At 44.0% G+C, this 15,696-nt stretch overlaps 1 protein-coding gene across 1 annotated transcript; it reads left to right on the forward strand.

Moving 5' to 3' along the window:
• Positions 1–499: 499 nt before the first annotated feature.
• Positions 500–10,389, forward strand: LOC308153395 (chloride intracellular channel protein 4; the record flags this gene model as incomplete). The annotated part of the gene is made up of 6 exons (XM_080526527.1): positions 500–511; positions 888–997; positions 1,232–1,357; positions 1,488–1,594; positions 1,893–2,074; positions 10,228–10,389. The coding sequence occupies exons 2-6, from the start codon at positions 942–944 to the stop codon at positions 10,387–10,389; spliced, it is 633 nt and encodes a 210-aa protein (XP_080382653.1). The 5' UTR covers positions 500–511; positions 888–941.
• Between the last annotated feature and the right edge of the window lie 5,307 nt (positions 10,390–15,696).

Below are 15,696 nucleotides of genomic sequence, written 5' to 3' on the forward strand. Positions count from 1 at the left end.
GCGACCTTCTCACTGTCGTGTGCCCTCCCCTCGGTCCGTAGGTCCAACACCGCCCACGACCCGGGGACCCAACCGGACTGGACTCGGACAGAGAGCCGTTGTCAGAACAGAACTGGACTGAAAGAGGATCCTATTCATTGACTATGACTTGGTATTGTTTTGTCGACTGGGACATTCTCTCTGGTGGTGTGCTGACTGTAGTGAATCGGTGGAGCCTATGGAAATGCAGGACAAAGATTTTGTGAAAGGCACATGAAGTGAACTTGATCTTTTCGGTTTGTATTAGGGTTTCCATTAGGGCGGCAGCGGCACAGAGATCCTTGAGTGACTTTGCAGGTTATAAGTGGTTATAAGTGGTCTCAAGTGAAGCTTCAGTAGGGGAGGGGTGGGCTCAGCTGGTGTCCACCCCCTTCTTTCTATACTGCAAACCTAAACTGGAGTGTATATTATGGCCTGGTTCGACATTGCAGCTAAAAAGCTGGGATTCCCCACTATCGAGCTGTTTGTGAAGGTAAGGTGTCTGGAGATTGGAGAAAATAGATTTTCCTTGCAACACACTTAACTTAGCAGAAACACCTCATAACAGAGATGTCTCACAGTCTTTGCCCAGGGGTTTTTAAGTTTCGAGAACTTATTTGGTGATATTGCAGGACATCTAGTGGATAGAGAAGGCTATTGAATGCTTTGTGTATTGTCTTTAAGTGATGGTGTAGTGATGTGTATGCATGACTTGATATGAATCATTTTGTCTGTGTGTGTGTGTTTGTGCGCATGTGTGCGTGTGTGTGCATGTGTGTGTGTGTGTGTGTGTGTGCGCATGTGTGCGTGTGTGTGTGTGTGCGCGTGTGTGTGTGTGTGTGCGCGTGTGCGTGTGTGTGTGTGTCTAGGCTGGCAGTGATGGTGAGAGCATTGGGAACTGTCCGTTCTCTCAGCGTCTCTTTATGATCCTGTGGCTGAAGGGAGTCATCTTCAACGTCACCACTGTTGACCTCAAGAGGTACTGCATACACACACACACAAACCCGCACACACATGCACACACACACACACACACACACACACACACACACACAAACCCGCACACACATGCACACACACACACACACACCCGCACACACACACACACACACACATACACACACACAAACCTTTTATTGTGATTTAATTTTGTCTTGGGTTTTGTTGTTCAGTAAAGTTTTAAAATCTGAATGTTTGGGGTTTTGTTGCCTAGGAAACCAGCGGACCTTCAGGAGCTTGCCCCGGGTACCAACCCTCCTTTTGTAACGTTCAATGGGGAAGTGAAGGTCGATGTGAACAAGATCGAGGAGTTCCTGGAGGAGCGGCTCACACCCCCACGGTACACACCCACTACCATATCGTCCAATCCAAGCCTGAAGTCCCACTGTATATTTATCCTTTCTGTCTAATCCTGAAGCCTGATATAATGTCCTCCTCACCAATCCCAATGTGTTATGTCTCTGACGTAGGTACCCTAAGTTGGCGGCAAAGCACCCAGAGTCAAACACAGCGGGTATTGATGTGTTTGCCAAGTTCTCAGCCTACATCAAGAACCCCCGCAAAGACACTAATGATGGTAAAATACCAGGTCAAGTGTGTGTGTGTGTGTGTGTATGGTTTTCTTGTGAGTATTTGTGTTTGTCTCTATGTTTGCTTACCCTGTGCTGCATCTTTGTGTGTGTGCTTGAACTGTATTGTGTGTGTGTGTGTGTGTGTGTGTGTGTGTGTGTGTGTGTGTGTGTGTGCGTGCGTGCGTGTGTGCGTGCATGCATGCGTCCATGTGCGTGTGCGCCTATGTGTGTGTGTGTGTGTGTGTGTGTGTGTGTGTGTGTGTGTGTGTGTGTGTGTGTGTGTGTGTGTGTGTGTGTGTGTAGCTCTGGAGAAGGCCCTGTTGAAGTCTCTGCGGCGGCTGGATGAATTCTTGCGGACTCCTCTGGTGGAGGAGATAGACGCCAACACCACAGACGACCTTCAGGAGTCGTCACGCTGTTTCCTGGACGGGAGCAATCTCACACTAGCCGACTGCAACTTGCTGCCCAAACTACACATCATCAAGGTACTGGACAATATCACTACACTGTAAAAAAAAAAAAAAAAAAAAAAAAACTACTGTGCCAACAACGAATTGCAATTTCAGTTTATTCACAATTGTATGTATAGAACTTCTTGGGGTCTATTCCATTCCTCTGATGTACATTTTTACGTTCACTCATAGTAATTGAAATGTTCCTGTCTGAACAATTCAGAATACTAACTCTACTGAATAAAGCGTAGTGTTCATGGACATTGGGTCTGATTGCACACAGCGCGTGCTGTAGTATATTGCTATGTTTAGCATAGATCTGGGATTGATTGCTATTGCCTCCGTAGCATTACATCTTGACAATGTTATCACCGATTGACTAGTGGGGTCTGGTTGTTGTTGAAATGGTGAATAAAGACGCACGCTGAACGTTGCTCCAGAGACCAGAGTCATTATTATTATAAAGTGTATCTTGTATGTCAGAGAGAACAACAAGACACAACATGGTGTCAGAAGATGTGACTTCTTCACAAATATAAGGAATTGCGAGGCGCCGTCGATCTACGCAGAAACTTTGTGGAGAACTATAGATAGCATAGCATAGCATATAGCATAGCTATCGACCCTGTGCGACGTTCGTAGTAGCTAGCGAGTGAAAGCAAAGCATGGAACAGTTCAAGCCTCCCGCGCCGCTCATGCTCTCTGGAAACGTGAGTGAGAATTGGCGTCGGTGGAAACAACGTTTTGAACTGTATATGATTGCCACTGGTGCAGATGATAAAGATGAGCATGTGAAAATAGCCATCATGCTGCACACCATAGGAGAAGAGGCATTAGAGGTATATAATACATTCACCATTGATTTTGAAGACCCAGCATACGAGACAATGAAAGAGATCATGGATGCATTTGAAGCATACTGTATCCCCAAAAAGAACATTGTTTTTGAACGTCACCAATTCTGGTCCCATTCTATGTCAGAGGGAGTTAGTGTCGACAAGTTTGTGACTGAACTCCGTCAGAAATGCAGAGACTGTGAGTTTGGTGCAGGTGAGAATGACACATTGAGAGACAAAATGGTGTTTAGCCTAACTGATCCTCGCATGAAAGAGAGACTATTGAGAGAGACAGACCTAACCCTGGACAGAGCACTAACCATATGCAGAGCTGCAGAAGCTGCCAAGTCACAGCTGCAAGCTATGGGGACAGGGCACGCAGACGCCCCAGTTCAAGCACTGTCCAGAGGAACTACTAGCTACTCTGAGATGAGAAGAGGATACAGAAAACAAAGATCGTCAGGAAGAGCAAATGAGCAGACGGACAGCACAAACACATGCGGGAAGTGTGGAGGGACACACCCGCCCCGCCAATGTCCTGCCTTCGGGACCACATGCCACAAATGCAACAAGAGAAACCATTGGTCCAAAGTGTGTGGCGCACCACAGCATGGGACAGTCACAGCAAGGGACGTCAGTCAACTTGAGAGCGAGGTAGATTCTTTATTTGTAGGCTCAGTGTTCTGTGTTAGGGTAGATAAGATCACGCAGCAGACAGACAACGCGTGGTACACCACAGTCAACCTCAGAGACACCCCGGTCAGATTCAAGCTGGACACAGGGGCGGAGGCGAACGTGCTTCCAATGTGCATTTTCGAGGAGATACCGGGGCCCCCACGACTAAAGCCTACACAGACACTTCTCATTGCCTATGGAGGAGCACGCCTGAAACCGAAAGGAACAGTGACATTCACGTGTGAGACACCCAATAGAGCAAGAGCAAATCTAGTTTTTTTTGTGACTGCACAGTCCACCACGCCCATTCTGGGCAGAGAAGCGTGCGAGACACTGCAGCTCGTGAGGAGAATAGAGACGCTTGCAGTCAAGGCACCAGCTACAAAAGAGGAGCTGGTGGAGCGGTACGCATCTGTCTTCAGTGGCCTGGGTGAGTTCCCCGGTGTGCACCACATACACACAGACCCAAGTGTGGCCCCAGTCGTCCACGGATGCAGAAAGATCCCAGTCAGTGTCGTGGACAGACTGAAAACAACCCTGAAAGAGCTTGTAAAAAAAGGACGTCATAGCACCTGTGACAGACCCGACCGAGTGGGTGAATAGCCTCGTCATCACTGAGAAAAAGAACGGATCACTGAGGGTGTGTTTGGATCCTCGTGATCTGAATGAGGCAATCAAGAGGCAGCACTACTCGATACCAACCCCGGAGGAAGTCCAGAGCAAGCTCTCTGGGAAGTCAATATTCACGATCCTGGACGAGAAGGACGGATATTGGCAGGTGAGACTTGACGAGCCATCATCTATGCTGTGCACATTCAGTACGCCGTGGGGAAGATTCCGCTTTAAGAGACTTCCTTTTGGCATCAAGTCCGCCAGCGAAGTTTTTCAGCAGAAAAACTGTGAGGCTTTTGGAGACATCGAAGGAGTCCATATCATCGCAGACGATATGATAATCGCCGCCGCCACAGAAGAGGAACATGATGGCATCCTTCACAAGGTCATGGAGAGGGCACAGAGAGCCAACGTCAAGTTCAACAAGGAAAAAATCCAGTACAAAATCAACACCGTCAGATACATGGGCCACGTCATTACACCAGAGGGAGTGAAACCGGATGACACAAAGGTGACGGCCATCAACAACATGCCGCCACCAGAGGACAAGACAGGGCTGCAGAGGCTGTTGGGGATGACGAGGTATTTGGCTCAGTATATCCCTGATGAAGCTTCAGTGACTGCCCCGCTCAGACAGCTGCTGAGGAGAGATGCAGCTTGGCAGTGGAACCATGAACATGATGATGCTTTAATCAAGCTGAAGTCAGCCCTCACCAACGCCCCTGTGCTGAAGTTCTATGACCAAGCCATGCCTCTCACCATACAGGCTGACGCGTCGAAAGATGGACTGGGAGCTTGTCTTCTCCAGGAGGGGAGACCGCTGTGCTATGCCTCACGAGCTCTCACAGAAGCTGAGAGAAACTACGCCCAAATAGAGAAGGAGTTGCTGGCGATAGTGTTCGCAGCCAAACGCTTCCACCAGTATGTTTACGGCAACACTGTTACAGTCCAATCTGATCACAAGCCACTTGAAGTGATTTTTAAGAAACACCTGAGCAAAGCCCCAGCAAGACTACAGCGCATGTTGCTCCAGCTTCAACGGTATGATTTGAAAATAACATACACGCCAGGAAAAGACATGCACGTCGCCGACACCCTTTCCCGCGCGTTTGTCACCGAACAGGCCGACAGTGGAAAAGAGGACCTCTTCGAGGAGAGAGTGATCCACACGATGGAGGCTACTGCTGCCATGAGCTCAGACATGCTCAAGATGCTCAAAGAAGCCACAGCAGCTGACGAGACACTACAGGCAGTGGCTGAGAGACACCGCAGCGGCTGGCCCCAAAGACGACGTAGTGTGCCCGCCAGTCTCTACCAATACTGGCCTCAGCGGCACATTATCCACATCAGGGACGGACTACTGATGACCGGCGACAGAATTGTGATTCCTCAAGCCGCCAGACAGGTGATACTAGAGAGACTACACCTCGCACATCAAGGTATCCAGAGGACAAAGGCACAGGCCCGACAAGTCGTGTACTGGCCGGGAATGACTCGTGACATCGACAACGCAGTGGAGAGATGCTCTCCGTGTCAACAACTCCAACCACAGAACCAGAGAGAGCCCCTCATGTCACATGATATCCCTGAGATACCATGGCTAAAGGTCGGGGCTGACATCTTTGAGCTCCAGGGCCAGTCATACCTTATCGTGGTGGACTATCTGTCCAAGTACCCAGAGGTGCTCCATCTACCTGACAAGACCGCTCACACAGTCATCCGCAAGATGAAAGCAGTCTACGCGAGGCACGGGATCCCAAAAGAGCTGGTAAGCGACCATGTTCCTTTTGCAAGTGCAGAGATGAGGGAGTTTGCAGCATCCTGGGGAATACAGCTCATTCACTCCAGCCCTGCATATCCTCAATCCAACGGTCTGGCAGAGAGGATGGTGAAGACGGTCAAACATGCACTCAAGAAAGCTTTGCAGACCAACATAGACCCCCATCTAGCCCTGCTAGCATTGAGAAACACTCCAATAACAGGCACAGATGTTTCCCCAGCTCAGGTGCTTATGGGAAGAGTACTACGAAGCACGCTGCCCTGCTCTACAGCTGTTCTACAGCCAGCTACCCCGAGAGGAGTTCATGCCAGGCTGAAAGATCTCCAAACCAGACAGGAGCACTACTACAACCGCAACTCACAGCCCTTACCTGAGTTTGCTCCTGGTGCAACGGTTCACATGGAAACGAGACGTGGATGGATGCCAGCCAGAGTCCTAAACCAACGAGAAGAGCCACGGTCATACAACGTGAGAAGCCCGTCTGGTGTTGTCTTCAGAAGGAACAGACGTCATCTCAGGCGTATTCATCCAAGTCTGCATCAAGAGAGAGATCCTGAGCCACTGGAGCAGCCTGCACCTGTGAGCCCGCTGGGAGGACCCCCAGAGTCACCGGATCATCCAGCTCAGCACCCGTCCTCCTGTGAGGGCGAGAGCTCCACTCCTACCTGCCGCACCAGAAGTGGCAGAGCTGTGGTGCTTCCGGCAAGGTATCAAGACTTTGAGATGGGCCAACGCTGAAGGTTGTGCTCCACCAGGGTTAAGTACTGGTGACCTCTGTCCCTTAGTTTAGTTAGTTACTAGATGATAGTTGGACACATTTAGAAAGTGTGTGGTATGTTTACAAGTTTGATTTTACTCCAAGTGAAAGTTCACAAGTTACTGGACAAGTTATAGAACGTATAACTTTTCAGAGACTAATTTTCAGTTGACCCAAGAGAGACTTTTAATGCTTAAAAGGGGGGATGTAGTATATTGCTATGTTTAGCATAGATCTGGGATTGATTGCTATTGCCTCCGTAGCATTACATCTTGACAATGTTATCACCGATTGACTAGTGGGGTCTGGTTGTTGTTGAAATGGTGAATAAAGACGCACGCTGAACGTTGCTCCAGAGACCAGAGTCATTATTATTATAAAGTGTATCTTGTATGTCAGAGAGAACAACAAGACACAACACGTGCGATCTCCTAAAAAAAAAACTCTTGATTTAATGCTTGTGTGGACAATAACTTGGTTACTTTCTTGATTTTTTTGTTTTGTTTTGTTGCATTGCTTTTTATTGCACCTTTCCCAATGTTATCGCCTGGTTACGCGTTACAGCTAGCTAACTAGTCACGGCCACTGTTAGATTCACGACTGTTGTTCGTTGTGTTGTTGTTGTTCATTGATTGGCCGCTTGGGCACAACTGATTTGCATATTAGCGGCCCCAAAGGATTCTGGGCCCAATTTATGTGAGTTGTGTGGGTCACACCGTGATTGAGTACAACGTTGTTAAATCTCATATTGAAATGGGATTCATGAGAATTTAGGCAAACCCAGATCATGAGGTTTGGTGTTTTGTTCATAGTGGCTTGATGGGCACTTTTGTAAATGACGGCATGCAAGAGCTATGCATGTTACCGAGGAGATTTCGGTGCAGGCATCATTTCATCATGGTCATTGTCGCTATGGAAGGCCAGCAAACGCAGGCCAGAAGGCCAGCAAACAGGCCAGAAGGCCACCTGTACTGTAGCAATGACAATAAAGACCATTCATTCATTCAAACACATGGCTCTGACATTTTTGGCATACCACAACGAGATTAATGGTTTGAGCCAGGCTGAACTGGACAGCATACTGGACAAGGGCAACAGCTTGTATGTCAGAACTGTAGAAGCTGCTAAAACAAAGAAAACTGTATCAACACCAGCACTTGACAATGGAAGAACTACCACTCATAGTTGATACTGACCAACATGAGTACAACGTTGTTAAATCTCGGAGTCGTCACGCTGTTTCCTGGACAGGAGCAATCTCACACTAGCCGACTGCAACTTGCTGCCCAAACTACACATCATCAAGGTACTGGACAATATCACTACATATTACTACGCTTTATTCAGTAGAGTTAGTATTCTGAATTGTTCAGACAGGAACATTTAAATTACTATGAGTGAACGTAAAAATATACATCAGAGGAATGGAATAGACCCCAATATGTTCTATACATACAATTGTGAATAAACTGAAATTGCAATTCGTTGTTGGCACATCTGGTTCGTTGGTATAACAGCAGCGCATGCGCACAAGGCATCTCAGAAACTCAACGCTTTTTAAAAAAGATATATTCTTATAGGAACGCCCACCTGGCGGGCAAAACAAATCTTTTTTCCGCTGCCTGTCAGATATTTTATCAGGTGTTTACCAAGTAGTTAGTTGTTTGACAAAATGCTGGATAGTTGCTGTGCAATCGGGTGCACTAACCGACGAGGAGACGACCCTGGGTTGTGCTTCTACAGAATTCCGTCAGAAAAAGAAAAGATTGTGGATTTGTGCTAACCCTAACCCTAAATGTGTTCATGGACATTGGGTCTGATTGCACACAGCGCGTGCGAACTCTTAAGAAAAAACTATTGATTTAATGCTTGTGTGGACAATAACTTGGTTACTTTCTTGATTTTTTTTGTTTTGTTTTGTTGCATGCAGACTGTATGAAGAGTTGTGAAACTGTGGTTTCAGTATTGAACATGGTGAGTTAGCAATCGTAAAAAACTGTAATTGTTAAAGAAATAATGAAGGAATAGCCCACACCTGTCCATGAAACAGCCTTTGAGTCAATTGTCCAATTACTTTTGGTCCCTTGAAAAAGAGGGGGCTACATATTACAGTTTTTTACGGTCGCTAAGTCACAGTGTTCAATACTGAAGCCACAGTTTCACAACTCTTCATACAGTCTGCATTAGTAACACTCATGTTGGCCAATGACTTCATTCATGTCTCAAAAGAAGCTCGTTCAACCACACACTGTCAACAATGTTCACTCAGAAACATACACTGTCATTCATAACATTCTGACTTACAAAACACTAACAACAGGGAGCATTACATAGTTTGAATGATTTTCACAATAATGAATATTTCATTATAAAAATGGTTTGATTTATAGTAATCATAGACAGAATAGTTGACTGTACAACTGTAAAGTATTAGGCAACAAGAATGAATCAGAAATGCCGCAATTTGCTTCTATCCTTTATTCTATCTTTTGCTTCTATCCTTTATTCTATCTTTTATATTTTTGTTCAGTATCTTTGCATGAAGTTACGGTACATTTACTTCAAAGTACACTACATTTACTTGTGTAAAATGAAAAGTGAAAAATAAAGTGGAAGATGCAAAGTTCAAATAAAAAATAAAAACAGAAATTCCAGGGCTACAATACAATAGCAATCACACCAAAAATGTCTCACTCCTGAGGGTTTTGGTCCACCCTCTGGTCTGCATCTGGTCACATCTAATGTCTTCCCTGGCAATGCATCTAGTCTATTTAATTTCATTATTCTGCTAATATTTTCTAGACATTTCAATATGATTACTGCAAATAGTGAAAATACCACCGCTCATCCGTTATCAGACTTTGCTGAGGTGCTGGAACTGAAGAGTATCAATAGAGTGCAAAATAACAGCATCTGCACACTCAAACACTGTGCAAAAAAACAGTTTATTGCGAGCTTTCTGTCATATATGATAGGAATATGATTACTGCAAAATTGCACCAAATAATTCATGTTAGCAATGAAAAAATGTGTTGCAAATACATAGTATTTTGCAAGTGGGGGAGTTTCAATGAGAGAAGTGTTATGGATTTTGGAGAACGTAGTCATTGAATGCATTCTGTATGAAAACAATGCACAAATCACAGAGAAAGAGTCACAGTTTTGTTCACATGGGCTTCTGCTCTGCTGACTGTATGAAGAGTTGTGAAACTGTGGTTTCAGTATTGAACACTGTGACTTAGCGACAGTAAAAAACTGTAAATAGGTGTAATTCCTAAACCCTAAATCCTCAAATTAAAGCTGAGAGTATGCACTTTAAGCCCATATTCATTATATAACTGGAACTTGAATATGTTTTGGTAAACGTTTGCTACTTTTGCTTTTTTTTTTGCACAAAAAATGCTAAAATAACAACAATTCTGCCAGAGTCCAAATGTATATATATATATATATGGACCTAACTGTATAGGGGCTACTTCCTAGCCTCCTTTATAATCTGACCTGTGTCTTTTCTGTCTTGTCCAAGGTGGTGGCCAGGAAGTACCGTGGCTTTGAGATCCCAACAGAGATGACGGGGGTGTGGCGATACCTGAACCATGCCTACCAGAGGGAGGAGTTTACCAGCACCTGCCCCGCCGAGCGTGAGATCGAGTTTGCTTACCTGGACGTGGCGAAAAAAATAAAATAACGAGAGGGAGTAACGCAGAGGGAGGCGGGAGGAGGAAGATATGGAGGGAGGAGGGAGAGGAAGGTCCAATTCCAAACCAGTCCCTCTAACTTACACCTTACACCTTGATAGCTGCCACTTGTAGATTTGGACAGAGGGGTTCAATGGAGCACTTACACTACCCTAGTCTATCAGAGGGCCAAAAATAATTTAGGAATTGGTTTGAAATTAGACTTGTATGTAAGTCGTGTGTGTGTGTGTGTGTGTGTGTGTGTGTGTGTGTGTGTGTGTGTGTGTGTGTGTGTGTGTGTGTGTGTGTGTGTGTGTCTGTGTCTGTGTGTGTGTGTGTGTGTGTGTGTGTGTGTGTGTGTGTGTGTCTGTGTCTGTGTCTGTGTCTGTGTCTGTGTCTGTGTCTGTGTGTGTGTGTGTGTGTGTATCCTTATATACTCGCTGGTTGGGTTGGGTTGCACAGTGCTCATATGTATTGTTTACTGTCTGGTGTGTCACTATGCTATTTCATATCCAGTCCTTTACCACATGCAATGGCAGGGCCAACCTTTTGGAGAGGCATGTAGTCAGTGCACATTCTTGAACCAACATTAAACTAATCCACTTATTCACTAATGCTATAATGCATGATAAGGACATAAAGCAGCTACTGTATAAACATTCATTAGGCTTATGAAGCATTGTATGTGTTATTTTAGGTAACTGTATTTTGAAGTTATAGCACAGATATAGCACACACAAGCCATCATTATTTTGTCAATAACCAACACTATAGCATTGGCCACAACATGTACCTGATACAGTAGGCTATATATTGAAATCATGAACAGATACAGGTATCTATACCCCAAAATATTTTTCTTCTTTCATTAGTTTTTGTCTGTCTCTATTTTGCTAAGTATCTACGGGTAATTCAAAGAATGACTAGCCAAATGTTTTGAGGTCAAGGCCTGACTATGTAGTTATGAGCGTTTTCTACTTTTACATTTATAAAAGATTAATCGGTGTGAATGTTGTTAAAGTACCAATGAATATAACCCAGTTCTCAAGTATACATTTTCCTGTAACACTGTTATGTGTAGAAAGTTATTGCTGACAGGTTGACTGTGGGTTGGGCTTGCTGTGGAGAAGCTCATTGGATGGCAGAGGAGGTTGGGTCTTTAAGTCACATTGATTGGTTCCCCCAGAGCTAATTATAACCAACCAGGAGGGTGTTGTGACTTGATTTTGTGTCCCCTGGTTGTAGCAAGTTGACAGAGAATAACCTTTAACCTAGAATATTGAAAGTTTGGCAAACGCTACTATACGAGGTTTCCGAAGATTAATCATGAGATTGTGTCATTTCAATTAATGTATAACAGAGTTGTGTGTGTCCCACAGAGGCCAAGTAATGCGACAAAGAGTAAAAAGTGTGACCAATTATCCCATATCTTCCTGAACATGCAGGTAGAATGGACGTCCATTTTGATTGTGGCGTATCGTGAGTTTAGAATTCTAAGGTTCTATCTCCGTTTAGGGTAGTTCAGAGATATTGAGCGTCAAAGTTTTACATTCCATTATGTTCTGTGAGATGGAACCTTTGTATTTTATGAATTACTAACTCAAAAATGTCAACATTTTAAAAATGACACCACACAGGCATTAATAAACACCTAATGGATCAGATTATGTAAAAAACTAAATTTTGACAAAAATGGAGATAGAACCTTATATGTCTAACGTCACGGTATGTGTGTAGCTATGCACCAAACGAACACTGTCACAACCCTGTGTACTCCACACACACACACACACACACACACACACACACACACACGCACACACACACACACACACACACACACACACACACACACACAGCCTTATGATCCTCTCCAGAGGACTCTTTAATAAACTGAAAAATTGTGTTTGTGTTTTTCCAGTTTCTTGTCTGTGTCTTCTGTTAGTCATCAGTTAAATTATGTTCCACTTTATAGTCAGGTAAATCACCTGGGCCTAAACCCCCAAACCAGGTTAAGTGCCAATAAAAGTCTACATAAAAGTCTTTAGGAGGAAACCTCCTGCCTTGGGGGAACCAGATTTGGAGGAGAAGCTGTGTGAGGTTGTCTATGGAGGACCAGGATAACAACAGTTGTGGCCACACACACACACACACACACACACACACACACACACACACACACACACACACACATAGTTGACATCACATAGGGACATCCAGTATATAGTAAAATATAGAATATGGCCACTTTTGAGGTAGAGTACAGTACTATTAAAACATACACCAAATTTAGATTTTGGGGTGAACTATCCCTTACCCCCAGTAACTTGTTTCTGTGGCAACACTGCAACCGCAATCCTTTTCTGGAAGCTTAAATGTAAAAGCCCTAATATCAACAACCCTGGTTTACAGGGCTAGAGTACACATGGCCACCATGGAGACATCCACCGCTGGAATCTCAGACCGTCTTAAGAGTGTGGGAGTAATACAGTATTCTGTGTGAAAGCTCAATGGCAGAGAAAGAGATATGTTTAGATTGTGAAATATATAACTTGTACACATCTGCAAAATAACATTTAACATTTAATAGTATACTGCATCAGTCCTGAAGCCTTGTAAAACACCTAACCTCTGATATCCTGTACTGTACTGTACTGTACTCCACAAAGGCAATAACAATATCTTTGGCCTTATCGTAGTTCTAAGCTGTGGAGTGTCTAGAAAGAGTGACTGACCACAACTCACCAGTACAGCGTCTCCACCAACTAGTTGGGAAATACTTTATTACTTTAAAATTCTAATTCTAATTATAGGCATAACATTTACTTGAATGTTTTGCCCAGCCAAGTACGTTGTTCGTTTTATTAAATGTATTATTCTTTTATATTAGTTATTACAAATAGTATACAAATACCTATAGTAGGCACTTTCTATTTTAGTCAAAGTTTTACTGAAATTCATATTCTCGTAAGTCTCCTGCTCCATCAGCCCATTTTAGTGGTAAACTGCATACTGCATATATGTAATATAGTACATTTTTCATAATTTGGTTTTAAGAGACTAGAAAGGTAAGACCTACAGCAGCACTAGTGAACTAGATTGAGGACTCAAGAAAAAACTTGAATCGTCCGCATTTGACACAATATTTAAGCCCTTTATTATTATTATTATTATTATTATTAGATCTGTTATTGGATATGAATTTAGTTGATATTTGGGAAATATCCAGAGCCTTCCTCTGCTATTTTGGACATTTCATAATGAACAACTAAGAGAAATGAATGTAGAAAAATAAAGTTGTCTTTATTGTCATGGTTTGTCATGCAACAGGTCATCTTTATTAGAGCTGGCACACAGCGTGTCTCTCTCTCTGAAGGGTTAATAGGCTTTGATGCACACAGGCACAAGTTGATTTGTCAGTACTGTTATTGATAAGCCAATAAAAAGGTTGGTGGTGTTGGCGCCGGCCTTTCCGATACTTCACCGTGTTGGTTGCCTGGCACCAGGGTCAGGGGGAAGGCGAAAAGGAAGGGTTTTTTGTGGGGTTGGTGGAGGGGCGTGGGGGTGTTGGAGAATCAGTTTTGGGAGCAGTACTTCCAGAAGCATACTGGTGAGGAGACAAAGAGAGAGAGAGAGAGATTCTAAGAGACAGGATTTAAATAATATACCCCATCTTCTTCAAATTCCCTAAATGTGACCAAACAAAACTACAGTGAGCACCATCTCTGAAGTGATATCCAAGGGTTGCATTGTGCTGGAGCCACAAATGGCCAAAATTACAGATTTTTTTTTTTTTTTACAAAGGTAAAATAGATAATGGCTCTTCAACATTGAGGACAGTTTCGTAGCTTAAGTCCAACAATGTTTAATTATCATGTACCTTACATAAACAGCTTACATTGGGGTGTATCATGTGCAGCATGTACTGTATCAAAGATGAAATGTTCAAACTGTGAGAGCTGTACAATTATTAATTACCTTGTTTATTTGTCACAAAAAGTGAATTAGATTTGGCTAAATTGCTCCAGAACACTAAATAGATTTCAGTCCAAAAATAAAAACTGGCACCTGCACATGTTTTTTTTTTTTAAGGCTCTTCCACCTCCTGAACCCCAGGGCCTATTCTTCTGGATCAGAATGAAGCAGATTCTGTTTTGCTATCCAGGAACAGATCAAACTGTCTGATTTCCCCTACACTACTCAAAATCTGCCAGATACATGTGATCCTGGATATCAAAAAAAAAGAATCTGGGTCATTCTGATACTGGGCCATGGTGATAACATATGTTCTGCTCTCACCTCTCTTATTGGGCTTTTTGGGCGGGAGGGACTTCTTGAAGGAGCGTCCAGTGAGGCTGCTGGGGACGGCAAGGTCAGTGCTGGCCCTGGACGCAGTAACACCATCCTCCAGAGGAGGCACTGTGGTGGCCCTTACACTGACCTCAACAACCACCTGAAGGCAGAGAAGAAGTAAACGTTTACTTCTAGCCAGGTAGAGGTCCTTCTCATGTAAACATTTACTAATGACAGGTATTTTACAAATGACAGGTATTGTGTAGCACATTCTGTTTCGAAAGTGTTTTAGGTGACAGACACCTCTAGGGCATGGAGAGGCCCCATACTGGTGTGAACCAGGTTTACCTCTGGAGTCAGCTAGTAGCACAACAGTCATGAAAACATACTTCTCAAAATCACAATGTCTGTCATTGTTCAATCAAACACATGATCATAAACACAATCAACAATACTTACAGTTTTACTCTTCTTTCCTGAATTCTTGCCATTTCCTGGAATTGAGAGAAAAAGAAAGGTTTGATCCTTGTTTTTGTAAGTAGTACATTACTGTGGAAAGTGTGTTTGTAAGAGCAGGGCATGGGTGGGAGGGATTGCGGGGTGTGCTTGTGCTTGTGTGTGTCTCACCTCGTGGCATCATGGTGATTCGTGTGCCCAGGGTGCTGTCGATCTTCCTATGGAGTTCCTCCAGGGCTGATAGCATCTTCAGCATCTGGGCTCGTCTACTTGGACTACTCGTCACTGAATCCATCTTCAGTCGTCTGTCATCCACAGCGCTGGAGGCTGTAGCTGTTTTTCCCCGACCACTAGGAATGGCTGTCCTCAGCATCAGCTTCAGTTGGTTGTCAGTCTTGTGTTCTGCTGGCTCTGTTCTCACATGGGAAGTTGAGTCGCTGGTAGATGGAACTGGTGGTTGACTGTCTCCTGAAAGAAAACACATTAATCATATGTTGTAGTTATCAGCCTATTTTTTCTTTTCGTCAAACTTCTGTGTCATACTTCATAAACAATAAACATTTAAATTT

This window comes from Nansenia antarctica (assembly GCF_963989245.1).
Source record: "Nansenia antarctica genome assembly, chromosome: 3".
NCBI lineage: Eukaryota > Metazoa > Chordata > Actinopteri > Argentiniformes > Microstomatidae > Nansenia > Nansenia antarctica.